The sequence below is a fragment of the Pseudophryne corroboree genome, chromosome 1 (genome assembly GCF_028390025.1).
Source record: "Pseudophryne corroboree isolate aPseCor3 chromosome 1, aPseCor3.hap2, whole genome shotgun sequence".
NCBI lineage: Eukaryota > Metazoa > Chordata > Amphibia > Anura > Myobatrachidae > Pseudophryne > Pseudophryne corroboree.
The window spans coordinates 789,726,395-789,743,070 of NC_086444.1; the positions used below are offsets into that span (position 1 = coordinate 789,726,395).

Sequence of the window (16,676 nt, forward strand, 5' to 3'; positions counted from 1 at the left end):
TACACACTGCAGGCTCCTCTCACCGCTCTGAGTATATCATGCAACTTTCCAGGAATTCCGGCACTATAAGGTGTTTTTGTAGCTGCACTTAGTGACAAGGTTTAGGGGCTATACTAGTGACATGTTTCATCTACGTCTGTGAACTTTATCAAGCTGTATCCATAGCGAGCAGCAGTGTAACACCTCCAACCCCCCCCCAGAAGTGCACGTCCTATTGCGAAACTGCACAATAGTACACCAAAATCAGGACTGTTGCACCAAAAACAGGACATTTGGGAGGTTTGCTCAAGAGGCATGTAATTAGGTTTACCATACTATCCCTTTAAACCGGGACAGTCGTGAATTACACAGGTTCTGTGACTGGCTCACTTTAAACCTGCATTTCACCATGTTTATGCAGCTGGAGAACCTATGGGGATCAGTATATTACCGACAGTTGGGATGCTGTCAGTCAATGGCATCCCAGCAGTCAACTTGCCCGCAGCGGGGTGAGCGCTAGAAAGCCCCTTGCGGGCTCGGTGGCTCGCTGCACTCGCCACAGGTTCTATTCCAACTCTATGGGTGTTGTGGACACCCACGGGTGGGACCAGCCCCTGTGAGCCGCGATTGTGGCTGGCGGCATTCCGGTGTCGGTATCCTGACTGCTGGGATCCAGGCTGCCGGAAATGTAACTGCATCCCAACCTGTGTAATTGATGAGTGTCCCGGTTTAAGGGATAGTATGGTAAGCCTATGTATGACGCTTCTGCAGATCTTCCAGGTTTGGTGCTAGTCTCCGGGGAAAAGGAAGCTCCCTTCTGTTATAATTGAAACAGACAAGCCTCCACTTAATAATGTATGCACAATTGTCTCTTTGGGTTTCACATTATGCAAAACTACTGCACAATTGCGCTCTTTCCTTGTTTTAGTTTGCATAATTTGTTTTATGTTTGTTTGCTTTGTTAATATGTTTGTTTTTGTATAGCCTATTTTTACCAAGATTGTTTAGATTTGTTTTAGTATGGTTATGTGAGCAGTGTAGTTATTGTCCCTCATTCCGAGTTGATCGCTCGCTAGCTGCTTTTAGCAGCAGTGCAAACGCTAGGTCGCCGCCCTCTGGGAGTGTATCTTAGCTTAGCAGAAGTGCGACCGAAAGGATCGCAGAACTGCTCCAAAAAAGATTGTGCATTTTCTGAGCAGCTCGAAACTTACTCCTAGCTAGCGATGACTTCAGACTGTTCAGTTCCTGTTTTGACGTCACAAACACGCCCTGCGTTCGGCCAGCCACTCCCCCATTTCCCCAACCACTCCTGCGTTTTTATCGGGCACGCCTGCGTTTTTACACACACCCCTCGAAAAACGGTCAGTTTCCACCCAGAACACCCACTTCCTGTCAATCACTGAACGATCAGCAGTGCGACTGAAAAGCGTCGCTAGACCTTGTGTGAAACTACATAGTTTTGCGTGAAAGTATGACGCGCGTGCGCAGTGCGCACCATACGCATGCGCAGAAGTGCTGCTTTTTCAACTAATCGCCGCGCTGCGAACGAAAGCAGCTAGCGATCAACTCGGAATGAGGGTCACTATGCAGTATTCCTATGTGTAAAATGTAGTGACCTTTTAGATAAGATGCTATTTTGTAATCCTCTTTTCTGTATCATATATATTTTATTGTAGAGCTATCTTATAGATTTTGGACAAATTTGTCAATGACTTCTTTAAAATGCTAATTTATATTCCCTAACTGCCAGGGGGTAATTCCAAGTTGATCGCAGCAGGATTTTTGTTAGCAATTGGGCAAAACCATGTGCACTGCAGGGGAGGCAGATATAACATGTGCAGAGAGAGTTAGATTTGGGTGGGGTGTGTTCAATCTGCAATCTAATTTGCAGTGTAAAAATAAAGCAGCCAGTATTTACCCTGCACAGAAATAAAATAACCCATCCAAATCTAACTCTTTCTGCACATGTTATATCTGCCTCCCCTGCAGTGCTCATGGGGGGTAATTCCAAGTTGATCGCAGCAGGAAATTTTTTAGCAGTTGGGTAAAAACCATGTGCACTGCATGGGAGGCAAAAATAACATGTGCAGAGAGAGTTAGATTTGGGTGGGTTATTTTGTTTCTGTGCAGGGTAAATACTGGCTGCTTTATTTTTACACTGCAATTTAGATTGCAGATTGAACACACCACACCCAAATCTATCTCTCTCTGCACATGTTATATCTGCCCTCCCCTGCAGTGCACATGGTTTTGCCCAACTGCTAAAAAATATCCTGCTGCGATCAACTTGGAATTACCCCCTGCCAGTACCATAATACATTGCACTTGAAGAGTTGGTTATGTTTAAGTTAAGACACGATAAAGTAGAATAACATAGAATTTAGCAATCACATAATGTATATTTGTTTTGTTTTCTAGACTCTCTTCATGTATGTTTTTGCAAACTTACCGAATACAGCTGATAAATGAACTTGAATATTACATTGACTCGATTCTTGATAATGCCATTAAAAAGCAGTTGCTATCAAAAGATGATTATGAGGATGTGGCATATGAAAGGGGGCCCAGAAAACAAGTCAGAAAATTATTAGATCTTATAGACTGTCTTGGAGAAGAAAATGCATCAATCTTTTGTGAACTCTTTCTTAATGTTAAAAAGTCGAAAAAGCAGATGACGAAAGAAAATGGTGAGTAAAATTAAATAAATATGTATATGTACACAGCAGATGACAGGCACTCCACATACCAAATCTTTAATATCTGGGTGCAATCCTAGGAGCATGTATATGATGCGTGAATAGACAGGAAGAATGGCAGCACTCCTTAGTTTTCAAATAATGGTACCAGAGTGGCAATAATATTTCAATGTTTCAGATGTCGTTTATTGCATCTTTCGTCAAGAATAAACACAAATAGTGTGCTTCCCTTACTTTATAGATGAACACCCAGTGCAGATCGTCCAGAAGCCCCGGCTGGTTTCTGGGCGCATCCATGATGACACAAGGGTGGTCATTCTGAGTTGTTCGCTAGCTGTTTTCGGTCGCAGCGCAGCGATTAGGTAAAAAAGCGGCACTTCTGTGTATGCGGCGCAGTGCGCACGCGCGACGTACTTTCACAACAGCCGATGCAGTTTCACACAAGGTCTAGCAACGCTTTTCATTCGCACTGCTGGTCACAGAGTGATTGACAGGAAGTGGGTGTTTCTGGGTGGTAACTGACCGTTTTCGGGGAGTGTGTGTAAAAACACAGGCGTGTCAGATACAAACGCAGGCGTGCCTGGGGAAACGCAAGCGTGGCTGGCCGAACGCAGGGCGTGTTCGTGACGTCAAAACAGGAACTAAACAGTCTGAAGTGATTGCAAGCTAGGAGTAGGTCTCGAGCTGCTCAGAAACTACACAATCTTTTTTTGTAGCAGCGCTGCGATCCTTTCATTCGCACTTCTGCTAAGCTAAAATACACTCCCAGAGGGCGGTGGCTTAGCGTTTGCACGGCTGCTAAAAGCAGCTAGCGAGCGAACAACTCTGAATGAGGTCCAATGTGCAGAGCAGTAGTCAGGGAGTCAATCCAGGTTACTATAGGGACAAGTGTATACCATCACCAAGACAACAGGATAACATGATATTACTGAGCCAGCTAATAATTTACATACAACGGTATGTACCTTTTTTAAGGGCGAAAATGCATTATACAGTGTGTAGACACCGTATAGGGACCCCGCCGGCATATAAAAACACTATATTAATAGCGGGCTGAAGCGTGCCGAGAAGGGGCGGGGCTTAGCCCTCACAACACGTTTCAGCGCCATTTTTCTCCATGTCCCCGCCATAGCAATGAAAACAGTGCAAACGTGGGGGGGCACAGTGTTTAGTGCTATATAATCGACACTATAACACTATTTTAGATAAATGGGCTTGTAATCTGTGTGTTGTGCATGTATCTCTGTGTGTTCCCTGGTCAGATATACCCACTATAGCTTTTTAGTCGACTTATGTCGACAGGCGTGAATACTTTGTCACAAACAGATATAGGGATCGCTATCGGCATCGCCGACGCCTGTTGGTACTTGCTTCAGTAGATGCAGTGTCAGCAGGTCGTTGGTTGTTTGCTTGTCAACAGTAAACACTGTATGGGAGACACAGTCGTATGTGGGTGACCCGGTCGGCATTAACTGTTATTACTGAGTGTAAATTAACATGTTGTAACTGCCTTATACCTGTATATATATATTTATATGTATATGTATATGTATGGTTCGGTTTCTTGGGCCTGTAGCTCGAGCACAGAAGGTGTGGGGGAGTGTTATAAAACCAACACGCAAAGGTAGAAAAGGGGTTAAATGCGTTTTTCTACGCATTCAGCTTGCCTGGGTTGATATCCAGGATTGTCTTTGCCATTTCACTGGAGTGATGGCGGTAGGATGGGTTTCTTTCAATAGTAAGAGACATTGTTATTCTGTACTGAGACGCTCTCCTGATTAAGGCGAGGTCCAGAAACAAGTGGTGCAAATCGTTGTTTCTCTAACGTCCTAGTGGATGCTGGGGACTCCGTAAGGACCATGGGAATAGACGGGCTCCGCAGGAGACATGGGCACTTTAAGAAAGAATTTGTATTCTATGTCCCTCCTCCAGTTTGAATCTGTGCCCAGACGAGCTGGGTGCTGTTTAGTGAGCTCTCCTGAGCTTGCTATAAGAAAGTATTTTGTTAGGTTTTTTATTTTCAGGGAGCTCTGCTGGCAACAGACTCCCTGCATCGTGTGACTGAGGGGAGAGAAGCAGCCCTACTCTCTGAAGATAGGTCCTGCTTCTTAGGCTACTGGACACCATTAGCTCCAGAGGGATCGTACACAGGATCTCACCCTTTGTCGTCCGATCCCGGAGCCGCGCCGCCGTCCCCCTCGCAGAGCCGGAAGACAGAAGCCGGTGAAAGAAGCAAGAAGACTTCGAAATCGGCGGCAGAAGACTCCAGTCTTCACTGAGGTAGCGCACAGCACTGCAGCTGTGCGCCATTGCTCCCACACTACACCCACATACTCCGGTCACTGTAGGGTGCAGGGCGCAGGGGGGGGCGCCCTGGGCAGCAATTAGGACCTCTTGGCAAAAAGTAGACATATATACAGTTAGGCACTGTATATATGTATGAGCCTCCGCCATAATATTGTATAAAAACGCGGGACAGAAGCCCGCCGCTGAGGGGGCGGGGCTTCTTCCTCAGCACTCACCAGCGCCATTTTTTCTCCACAGCTCCGCTGAGAGGAAGCTCCCCAGGCTCTCCCCTGCAGATACACGGTAGAAGAGGGTGAAAAAGAGAGGGGGGGCACTTAATTAGGCGCAAAAATTATTATTACAGCGGCTACTGGGTTAACACTAAGTTACTGTGTGATTCCTGGGTTTTATAGCGCTGGGGTGTGTGCTGGCATACTCTCTCTCTGTTTCTCCAAAGGGCCTTGTGGGGGAACTGTCTTCAAAAAAGAGCATCCCCTGTGTGTGTGGTGTGTCGGTACGCTTGTGTCGACATGTTTGACGAGGAAGGCTATGTGGAAACAGAGCGGGAGCAAATGAATGAGGTGTCTCCGCCGACAGCGCCGACACCTGGTTGGATGGATATGTGGAAGGTTTTAAATGATAATGTTAATTCCTTACATAAAAGGTTAGACAAAGCAGAAACCTCAGGACAGTCAGGGTCTCAACCCGTGCCTGATCCTATGTCGCAGAGGCCGTCAGGGTCTCAGAAGCGCCCACTATTCCAAATTGTTGACACAGATACCGACATGGATTCTGACTCCAGTGTCTATTACGATGATGCAAAGTTACAGCCTAAATTGGCTAAAGCCATCCGTTATATGATTATAGCAATTAAGGATGTGTTGCACATCACAGAGGAAACCCCTGTCCCTGACAAGAGGGTTCATATGTACGGGGAAAAAAGGCAAGTGGTGACCTTTCCCCCTTCACATGAGCTAAATGAGTTATGTGAAAAGGCTTGGGAATCTCCAGATAAAAAACTGCAGATTTCCAAACGGATGCTTATGGCGTATCCTTTCCCGCCAACGGACAGGTTACGCTGGGAATCCGTCCCTAGGGTGGACAAAGCTTTAACACGCTTATCCAAGAGGGTAGCCCTTCCGTCACAGGATACGGCCACCCTCAAAGATGCTGCGGATAGAAAGCAGGAGGGTACCCTGAAGTCCATTTATACACATTCAGGTACCTTACTCAGGCCAGCGATAGCATCGGCCTGGGTATGTAGTGCTGTAGCAGCATGGACTGACACCTTGTCTGAGGAACTGGATACCTTAGACAAGGATACTATATTAATGACCCTGGGGCATATAAAAGACGCTGTCTTATATATGAGAGATGCTCAAAGAGACATTAGCCTACTGGGCTCTAGAATAAATGCAATGTCGATTTCTGCCAGAAGGGTCCTGTGGACTCGGCAATGGACAGGTGATGCCGACTCAAAAAGGCACATGGAGGTTTTACCCTACAAGGGTGAGGAATTGTTTGGGGAGGGTCTCTCGGACCTGGTCTCCACAGCTACTGCAGGAAAGTCAAATTTTTTGCCATATGTTTCCTCACAGCCTAAGAAAGCACCGTATTACCAAATGCAGTCCTTTCGATCACAGAGGCAAGAAAGTCCGAGGTGCGTCCTTTCTTGCCAGGGGCAGGGGCAGAGGAAGAAAACTGCACAACGCAGCTAGTTCCCAAGAACAGAAGTCCTCCCCGGCTTCCACTAAATCCACCGCATGACGCTGGGGCTCCACAGGCGGAGCTAGGCCCGGTGGGGGCGCGTCTCCGAAACTTCAGCTACAAGTGGGTTCACTCCCAGTTGGACCCCTGGGCAATAGAAATTGTGTCTCAGGGATACAAGCTGGAATTCGAAGAGATGCCCCCTCACCGTTGCCTAAAATCGACCCTGCCAGCTTCCCCTTTAGAGAGGGAAAAATTGTTAGCGGCAATTCACAAATTGTATCTTCAGGTGGTGGTCAAAGTTCCCCTCCTTCAACAAGGAAAGGGTTATTATTCGACCATGTTTGTAGTACCGAAACCGGACGGTTCGGTCAGACCCATATTGAATTTAAAATCCCTGAACATATACCTGAAAAGGTTCAAGTTCAAGATGGAATCGCTCAGAGCGGTCATTGCAAGCCTGGAAGAGGGGGATTTTATGGTGTCTCTGGACATAAAGGATGCATACCTTCATGTCCCCATTTAGCCGCCTCATCAGGCGTACCTCAGATTTGTGGTACAGGATTGTCATTACCAATTCCAGACGTTGCCGTTTGGTCTCTCCACGGCACCGAGAATATTTACCAAGGTAATGGCAGAAATGATGGTACTCCTGCGGAAGCAAGGGGTCACAATTATCCCATACTTGGACGATCTCCTCATAAAGGCGAGGTAAAGAGAGCAGTTACTGATCAGCGAAGCACGCTCTCTGGAGGCGTTAGGACAGCACGGCTGGATTCGAAATATCCCAAAGTCGCAGTTGATTCCTACGACTCGTCTCCCTTTCCTGGGCATGATTCTGGACACAGACCAGAGGAAGGTTTATCTCCCGAGGGAGAAGGCTCAGGAACTCATGACACTGGTCAGAGACCTGTTAAAACCAAAAAAGGTGTCGGTGCATCACTGCACACGAGTCCTGGGAAAGATGGTGGCATCATACGAGGCCATTCCATTCGGCAGGTTCCATGCGAGGACCTTTCAATGGGATCTCCTGGACAAATGGTCCGGATCACATCTTCAGATGCATCGGTTAATCACCCTATCCCCCAGGGCCAGGGTGTCTCTCCTGTGGTGGCTGCAGAGTGCTCACCTTCTAGAGGGCCGCAGATTCGGCATTCAGGACTGGGTCCTGGTGACCACGGATGCAAGCCTCCGGGGGTGGGGGGCAGTCACACAGGGAAGAAATTTCTAAGGCCTGTGGTCAAGTCAGGAGACTTGCCTTCACATCAACATCCTGGAACTAAGGGCCATATACAACGCCCTACGTCAAGCGGAGTCCCTACTTCGCGACCAACCGGTTCTGATTCAGTCAGACAACATAACCGCAGTGGCTCATGTAAACCGCCAAGGCGGCACAAGGAGCAGAGTGGCGATGGCGGAAGCCACCAGGATTCTTCGCTGGGCAGAGACTCACGTAAGCGCACTGTCAGCAGTGTTCATCCCGGGAGTGGACAACTGGGAAGCAGACTTCCTCAGCAGACACGACCTACACCCGGGAGAGTGGGGACTTCATCAAGAAGTCTTCACACAGATTACAAGTCGGTGGGAACTGCCACAGATAGACATGATGGCGTCACGCCTCAACAAAAAGCTACAGAGCTATTGCTATTGCCTCAGGCGATAGCTGTAGATGCCTTGGTGACACCGTGGGTGTTCCAGTCGGTCTATGTATTTCCTCCTCTTCCTCTCATACCCAAGGTACTGAGGATAATAAGAAAAAGAGGAGTAAGAACAATTCTCATTGTTCCAGATTGGCCACGAAGGACTTGGTATCCAGATCTGCAAGAATTGCTCACAGAAGATCCGTGGCCTCTTCCTCTAAGACAGGACCTGTTGCAACAGGGACCCTGTCTCTTCCAAGACTTACCGCGGCTGCGTTTGACGGCATGGCGGTTGAACGCCGGATCCTAGCAGAAAAGGGTATTCCGGAGGAGGTCATTCCTACGCTGATAAAGGCTAGGAAGGACGTAACAGCTAAACATTATCACCGGATATGGCGAAAATATGTTTCTTGGTGTGAGGCCAGCAATGCTCCTACGGAGGAGTTTCAGCTGGGCCGGTTCCTTCACTTCCTTCAGTCGGGAGTGGATTTGGGCCTGAAGTTAGGCTCAATTAAGGTCCAGATTTCGGCCCTTTCCATTTTCTTTCAAAAGGAGTTGGCTTCTCTGCCAGAAGTTCAGACGTTTGTGAAGGGAGTGCTGCATATTCAGCCTCCTTTTGTGCCTCCAGTGGCACCTTGGGATCTTAACGTGGTGTTAAGTTTCCTGAGATCGCACTGGTTTGAACCACTTAAAACAGTGGAGTTGAAATATCTCACGTGGAAGGTGGTCATGCTATTAGCCTTGGCTTCGGCTAGACGCGTGTCAGAATTAGCGGCTTTGTCTCATAAAAGCCCATATCTGGTTTTCCATATGGATAGAGCGGAATTGAGGACTCGTCCACAATTTCTGCCAAAAGTGGTCTCATCCTTTCATATGAACCAACCTATTGTGGTGCCTGTGGCTACTCGTGATTTGGAGGATTCCGAGTTACTAGATGTAGTCAGGGCTTTGAAAATTTATGTAGCCAGAACGTCTGGAGTCAGGAAAACGGAGTCACTGTTTATCCTGTATGCATCTAACAAGCTTGGTGCTCCTGCTTCAAAGCAGACTATTGCTCGCTGGATCTGTAACACGATCCAGCAGGCTCATTCTGTGGCTGGATTGCCGCAGCCAAAATCAGTGAAAGCCAATTCCACAAGGAAGGTGGGCTCTTCTTGGGCGGCTGCCCGAGGGGTCTCGCCATTACAACTATGCCGAGCTGCTACTTGGTCAGGTTCAAACACGTTTGCAAGGTTCTACAAGTTTGATACCCTGGCTGAGGAGGACCTATCGTTTGCTCAATCGGTGCTGCAGAGTCATCATCACTCTCCCGCCCGTTTGGGAGCTTTGGTATAATCCCCATGGTCCTTACGGAGTCCCCAGCATCCACTAGGACGTTAGAGAAAATAAGATAAATCTATTTCTCGTAGTCCGTAGTGGATGCTGTGCGCCCGTCCCAAGTGCGGACTTCTTCTGCAATACTTGTATATAGTTATTGCTTAAATAAGGGTTATGTTATAGTTGCATCAGGGTTTATCTGATGCTCTGTTATTGTTCATACTGTTAACTGGGTAAAGTTATCACAAGTTATACGGTGTGATTGGTGTGGCTGGTATGAGTCTTACCCTGGATTCCCAAAATCCGTTCCTTGTACTTTCAGCTCTTCCGGCCACAGTTTCTTTAACTGAGGTCTGGAGGATGGACATAGAGGGAGGAGCCAGAGCACACCAGAATACAAATTATTTCTTAAAGTGCCCATGTCTCCTGCGGAGCCCGTCTATTCCCATGGCCCTTACGGAGTCCCCAGCATCCACTACGGACTACGAGAAATAGATTTACCGGTAAGTAAAATCTTATTTTCTCTCTAACTGTTCTTCAACGCAGGGAATGGCTGTTGTTCCCATTGACGCAGATGTCGGAGGTGGGTATCAGAGTAGATGCTGAACGGTTGAGGTTCTGTGTTTTCCTGTGGAAAGACTGAGGATCCAGAGTCGGATCAGATTGCAGTGACAATCCATCAATATGTTCCGTTGATGAAGAAGATGGTGCGGCCTAAGAGGCTTTTCAATGAGCAGGTCAAATGCCAGAGTGGTTTTCACGGGGCCAGTTGGAAATGTGATCCGGGTCTCAACTGCACATGCGCCAGATTGTAATCCTAATGGCCAGGAGATCGCTCCTGTGTTGTCTACTCAGTTCTCATTTCCTAGAGGGACGAAGGTTCGAAATCCAGGTGGAGATCTTGGGGTCCATGCATGCAGATCTCCGAGACTGAGGAGCAGTCCTTGCAAGGAAAATATTTCCAGAGGAAAAGGTCAAGCTGGGAAGCTTGTCTGCAATGGGTTTCTTGACTAAAGAGCTATTTTCAGTGAACATATGCTTAGTGATCTGCCCGTGTTAATTCTGTCGGACGACTTGGCAGCAGTGGTGTAAGTAAGCCGCTAGGGCGGAACAAGGAGCAAAGCGAAAATGGCGGATGCCGTAAAAGTTTTCCACTGGGTCGAAAGACTGGTAAATTCTATCTTAGCTGTTTTCGTTCCGGATGTGGACGACGGAAGAATAGATTCCTCTGTAGTTGCGTTCTCCATCCGGGAAACATACAGTCGTCATCGAGAAGTTTCACTGAAGCGAAAACTCTTTGAGGAGTGCCTCAATTGGACATGTTGGCGCCTCGCTTCAACAAGAGATCTCTGGGATATTGTTCCAGGTCAGGGGACACTCAAGCTATAGCAGTGGACGTCCTCGGGACACCTTGGGTGTTTTATGTCGGTCTGTGTGTCCCCTCCGTTTTCACTCTTCTGAAGGTGATAAACGTAAGACAAACAAAGGTTTAGGCGATCCTTATTGTTCCGGTCTAAACATGGAGGGCTTGGTATCCAGTTCTTCAAAATTTACTCTTAGAAGATCCCTGCCTTTTTCCTTTACGTGAGGAACTGTTACAGCAAGATCCGGGCGTGTATCAAGACTTACCGCGGCTGCGTTTGACGGCGTGGCGGTTAAACGCCATATCCTAGCCAGAAAGGGTATTCCCAGTGAAGTCATTCCACTTCTCTTCAGCCTTGAACAGAGGTAACGGCTAAGCCTTACCACCGTGTTTGGAGAAAATATGTGTCTTGGTGTGAATCCAAGAAGGCTACTACGGAAGCTTCAGCTGGGTCCTTCTTCTCCATTCTTTGCAAGCAGGTGTGGGTGCAGGCCTAAAGTTAGGCTCCATTCAAGTGCGGTTTTGGCCTTATAAATTTTCTTTCAAGAAAGAATTAGTGACCTTTCCGGAGGTTCGGACCTTCATGGAAGGAGTACTGCACATCCAACCTCCATTTGTGTCCCATTGGCACCGTGGGACCTTGACGGTTACAATGACGGGAACCTTTATGAAATGTTGTGTTAAAATTTATCTCTTGGAGAGTGGTCATGTTTCTGGCTTTGGCGTCCGCAAGGCGGGTGTCGGAAGTAGCGGCTGGGTCTCACAAGAGCCCCTGTTTGATCTTCCAGGTGAATGAAGTGAAATTGAGAAATCGGATATTAGTTTTGCCAAAGGTGGTTTAGGGGTTTCGCAGAAACCAGCCTATTTGATGCCTGTAGTTACTTAAGCATTGGTTGATTCAAGGTCTCTCGATGTAGTCAGGGCTTTGAATATTTATGTCGCCAATTTGGCTCAGATTGGGGAAACAGAGGCTCTGTTTGTCCGGTATGCTCCCAGCGTGATTGGGGCGCCTGTGTTTCTGCAGTCGGTTACACGCTAGATCTGTGATCTGTTTCGGCGTGCTCGTTCTACGGCTGGATTGCCGTTACTGAATTCGGTGGTGACCCATTCTACTAGGAGGGTGGGTTTGTCTTGGGCGGCTGCCCGAGGAGTCCCGGCGGTTCAACTTTGCCGAGCGGATACTTGGTCGGGTTCAAACACTTTTGCTAAGCTCTACAAGTTTGATACCCTGGCTGATGGGGACCTCATGTTGCTCAATCGGGGCTGCAGAGTCGTCCGCACTCTCCCGCCCGGTCTAGAGCTTTGGTATAAACCCCATGGTCCTTACGGAGTCCCCAGCATCCTGTAGGACGTATGAGAAAATAGGATTTTAATACCTACCGGTAAATCCTTTTCTCTTAGTCCGTAGAGGATGCTGGGCGCCCGTCCCAGTGCGTACTGTCTGCAGGTATTGGTTATGGTTACACTCTTGTGGTGTTTCTTTTCTGTCAGGCTGTTGCTGACGTTGTGCATGCCATGGCAGGCGGTGTCTTATTATTGGTTGTGTTGACACACTGGTCGTGTTACTTATTATCTCAGCATGTGGCTGTGTATTTTTCAGGCCGTTGGCGGGTATTCTATTGAATGCCACGTTCTGCGGTATGTACGTGGTGTGAGCTGGTATGACACTCACCGTGATTAAACAATAATTTCTTTCCTCGAAATGTTCGTCTCCCTGGGCACAGTTTTCTAACTGAGGTCTGGAGGAGGGGCATAGAGGGAGGACCCAGTTCACACCCATTCAAAGTCTTATATTGTGCCCATGTCTCCTGCGGATCCCGTCTATACCCCATGGTCCTTACGGAGTCCCCAGCATCCTCTACGGACTAAGAGAAAAGGATTTACCGGTAGGTATTAAAATCCTATTTTAATTGTATCAGTGTAGCATTTTTATAAAAGCAACATTGTGTCAAACTGCAATTATTTTGGATTCTAGCAAAGACACAATGTTGCTTTTATAAAAATGCAGCAGTGATACAATTGAAGACACTTGTTTGCTGCTGTGTCGTATACGACAAATTTCACATGACTTGATTTTTATTTTTCTTATACAGCATTGGATGCCGTTAATTAATCAATTTTAAATGATATTAAATGTTTGTCAATTCATCTATATATAAGCTTTTTTGATTGAGTTACAAAGATATTTAAATCAACTAGTGAAGTGTGTGTACTCGTTCATTTATGCACCTGAAATTTTATTAGCACAGTAAGTCATTAGCAAAATTGTATTAGAGCCAGAAGAACGAAGAGTGGTGAGTACTAAGCTGGCGTCCCGACTAGCGGGCGCCGGCCATTATGGCGGCATGAGGGTACGGAGATGCACAGCTTCTAACCGGGGCGGAATGCGTCTACCGACACAGTACACAGCTGTATCTCATAGACTGTACGCAGTACCCACACTGGCAAAAACAGTCTTAAAATGTTTTTCTCTCCATTTTAAGCAACAGATTACCTCAGCCAGTATAAAAAAAGCAGGAAGACCGCGCGCCATTGAAGGGGCGGGTCTTCACTATGAGAGAATCCAGCAGCTCACCAGCGCCATTTTCCCTCTGCAGGGGACACAGACGCTGACTGACAGGGACACGCAGCTCCTCCTGTGTGACTTCAGATAACCTCAGCGGTACCAGGGGGTCATAGCAGAAGGGGAGCGATTATTAGTGTACTAAGTCCCCTATCAGGGTACTTAGTCTGCGACCCATCTAAGCTTGGCATTAGCAATAAGGGCGCGGTGGGGGCTGACTCCAATTAACTCTGTGTCTCCCTGAAGGGCTCTTTGTGGGTAATTGTGCTTAACCTTTTCGTGTGTGTGTGTGTGTGTGTGTGTGCTCTGTCACATTTACATTATGTTAGGGAAAGAGTGTGTTTCTTTTTCAGCAGAGTGTTACTCTTCACCAGGGGGCTCGCTACTGGGTACTCAGGGCAGTGCACCTTCCCAGAATAGCGGAGCTGAACCGAAATGGGTTAATTCCATTAAGGGAATGATCTCAAATATTTCTACAAAACTATCCCGCAATGAGAAAGAGATGCAATACTTAAGACAGACTGTGGATGAGTTTATGAATAGAGACTCAGTCCACAAACCAGCATCTCAATCCCCTCCCAATTGTCTGCAAAAACGATCTCTAGCCCACATCCTGCAGTATGACTCTGACGCTGACGGGTCAGACATGGAGGAGGGTGAGGTGGATTTGGAAGGGGAGGGATGCTACTCTGTCACAGGGAATATAGGCTCTTATAGAGGCTATCAGAGATGTTCTGCAAATTCCTGATAAAGTGTCAGAGGAGTGTGAGGAATCTTATTTCAATGTAAAAAAGAAGTCCTCAGTTACTTTTCCTGCGTCAAAGTAATTGAATGCCCTGTTTGAAGAACCGTGGGTTAATCCTGATAAGAAATTTCAAATTCCTTAAAGCTCTCATCTTTTCCTTTTCCTCTGGAGGATAAAAAAAATGGGAAAATCCACCAATAGTGGACGCATCAGTCTCTAGGCTGTCAAGAAAAATTGTATTGCCTGTCCCTGGTGCAGCCTCCCTAAAAGATACAGCCGATCATAAAATTGAGACTCAAATCATTGTACACAGCTGCTGGGTTGGCCCAGAGACCCACTATTACATGTGCGTGGATCACAAAAGCCATTGCTAAATAGTCAGGTAACCTAATTGAGGGGTTAGATTCCTTGTCTAGGGGTGATGTTGTTTTACTCCTGCAGCATATACAGGACTCTGCGAACTTTATGGTGGAAGCCATTAAAGAGATTGGTTTGCTAAATGCACGCACCGCCGCTATGGCAGTGTCAGCACACAGGGGCTTGTGGCTACGCCAGTGGACTGCTGATGCGGACTCCAGGAAAGGCGTGGAAGGCCTACCATTCACAGGAGAGGCCTTGTTTGGAGACTAACTAGACAAATGAATCTCCAAAGCTACTGCGGGTAAGTCTACGTATCTTCCTTACGCAGTTCCCCCAGCCAGGAAAGCTTATTCAGCTTCAAATTTACAGTCCTTTCGGACAGCCAAGTTTAAGGGAAAATCCAGAGGTGCTTCTACGGCCTCCAGAGGCCCAAGAGGTAAACCACGCAAACCAGCAACTGCAGGTGTTCAGGAACAGAGCTCAGGCTCTGCTTCCTCAAAGCCTTCGGCATGACGGTGGACCGCGAGGCCTTGAGGGTCTGTCAGGTTGGAGCCTGACTACAATTCTTCAGTCACATCTGGTCAAGTTTGTGCCGGGATTCCTGGGTAATAGATCTTATTTCCCAGGGCTACAGACTGGAGTTCCAAGAGCTCCCATCTCACAGATTCTTCTAATCAGGCTTACCAGCTTCACAAGAGGCAAGTATAACTTTACAGCAGGCCATCCAAAAACTGGTACAGACTCAAGTCATTGTTCCAGTTCCACCTCATCTACACAACAAGGGGTACTATTCCAACTTGTTTGTAGTACCGAAACCGGATGGTCCAGTACGACTAATTCTGAACCTCAAGTCCAGGAACCCGTTCTTAAGAGTGTTCAAGTTCAAGATGGAGTCTCTGAGAGCAGTGATCTCAGGTCTGGAGGAGGGGGAATTCCTAGTGTCTCTGGATATCAAGGATGCGTGCCTTCACATTCCGATCTGGCCACCTCATCAGGCTTATCTACGGTTTGCACTGCAGGACTGTCACTACCAGTTCCAGTCCCTGCCATTTGGTCTCTCCACGGCACCGAGGGTGTTCACCAAAGTGATGGCAGAGATGAAGTGTTTACTCCGCAAGCAGGGAGTGAACATAATTCCATACCTGGACGATCTTCTGATAATGGCGCCGTCCAGTGAGAGGTTGCTGGACAGCATTGGTCTCTCAACCAAACTTCTCCAGGATCACGGGTGGATTCTGAACCTTCCGAAATCTCACCTAGAGCCAACACGGAGTCTCCCATTCCTGGGAAGGATACTGGACACGGAGTCGCAGAGAGTGTTCCTTCCATTGGAAAAGGCATTGGTAATCCAGTCGATGGTTCAGGATATCCTTAAGCCAACCTGATTATCAGTGCATCTATGCATTTGCCTTCTGGGGAAAATGGCTTCTTACGAGTCGCTTCAATATGGAAGGTTTCACGCAAGACCCTTCCAGCTCAATCTGTTGGACAAATGGTCCGGATCGCATCTTCACATGCACCAGGGGATTTGTCTGTCGCCAAAAGCCTGGATCTCCCTTCTGTGGTGGCTACAGACCTCTCCACTAGTCGAGGGTCAGAGGTTCGGAATTCAGGACTGGATCCTGTTAACCACGTATGCAAGCCTCAGACTTTGGGGAGCAGTCACCCCGAGGGTGCAGTTTCAAGGAAGATTGTCAAGTCATGAAGTCATCCTTCCAATCAACATTCTGGAACTCAGGGCCATATACAATGCCTTTCTGCAGGCCTCTTATCTTCTTCAGGATCAGGCCATTCAAGTCCAGTCGGACAATGTGACGGCAGTGACGTACATAAACCGACAGGGCGGAACGAAAAGCAGAGCAGCAATGTCAGAGGTGTCAAGAATTCTCCTCTATGCAGAAAAAAACGCTGTGGCATTGTCAGCGGTCTTCATTCCGGGAGTAGACAAATGGGAAGCAGTCTTCCTCAGCAGATTGGCTGTGTGCTCCTTGCCTGTCAATCAGGCTCAGCGCAGCGGCTA

The 16,676-nt window shown here is 47.5% G+C and overlaps 1 protein-coding gene across 5 annotated transcripts in view; it reads left to right on the forward strand.

Moving 5' to 3' along the window:
- LOC134910378 (NLR family CARD domain-containing protein 3-like) overlaps nt 1-16,676 on the forward strand; it is a 323,407-nt gene that overhangs the window by 116,150 nt on the left and 190,581 nt on the right. For all 5 annotated transcript variants that reach the window (XM_063918341.1, XM_063918331.1, XM_063918360.1 and 2 more), the window contains one exon: nt 2,398-2,666. In XM_063918341.1, coding sequence (XP_063774411.1) covers nt 2,411-2,666 — 256 coding nt within the window. In that variant the 5' untranslated portion in view covers nt 2,398-2,410. The remainder of the gene's footprint in view (nt 1-2,397; nt 2,667-16,676) is intronic.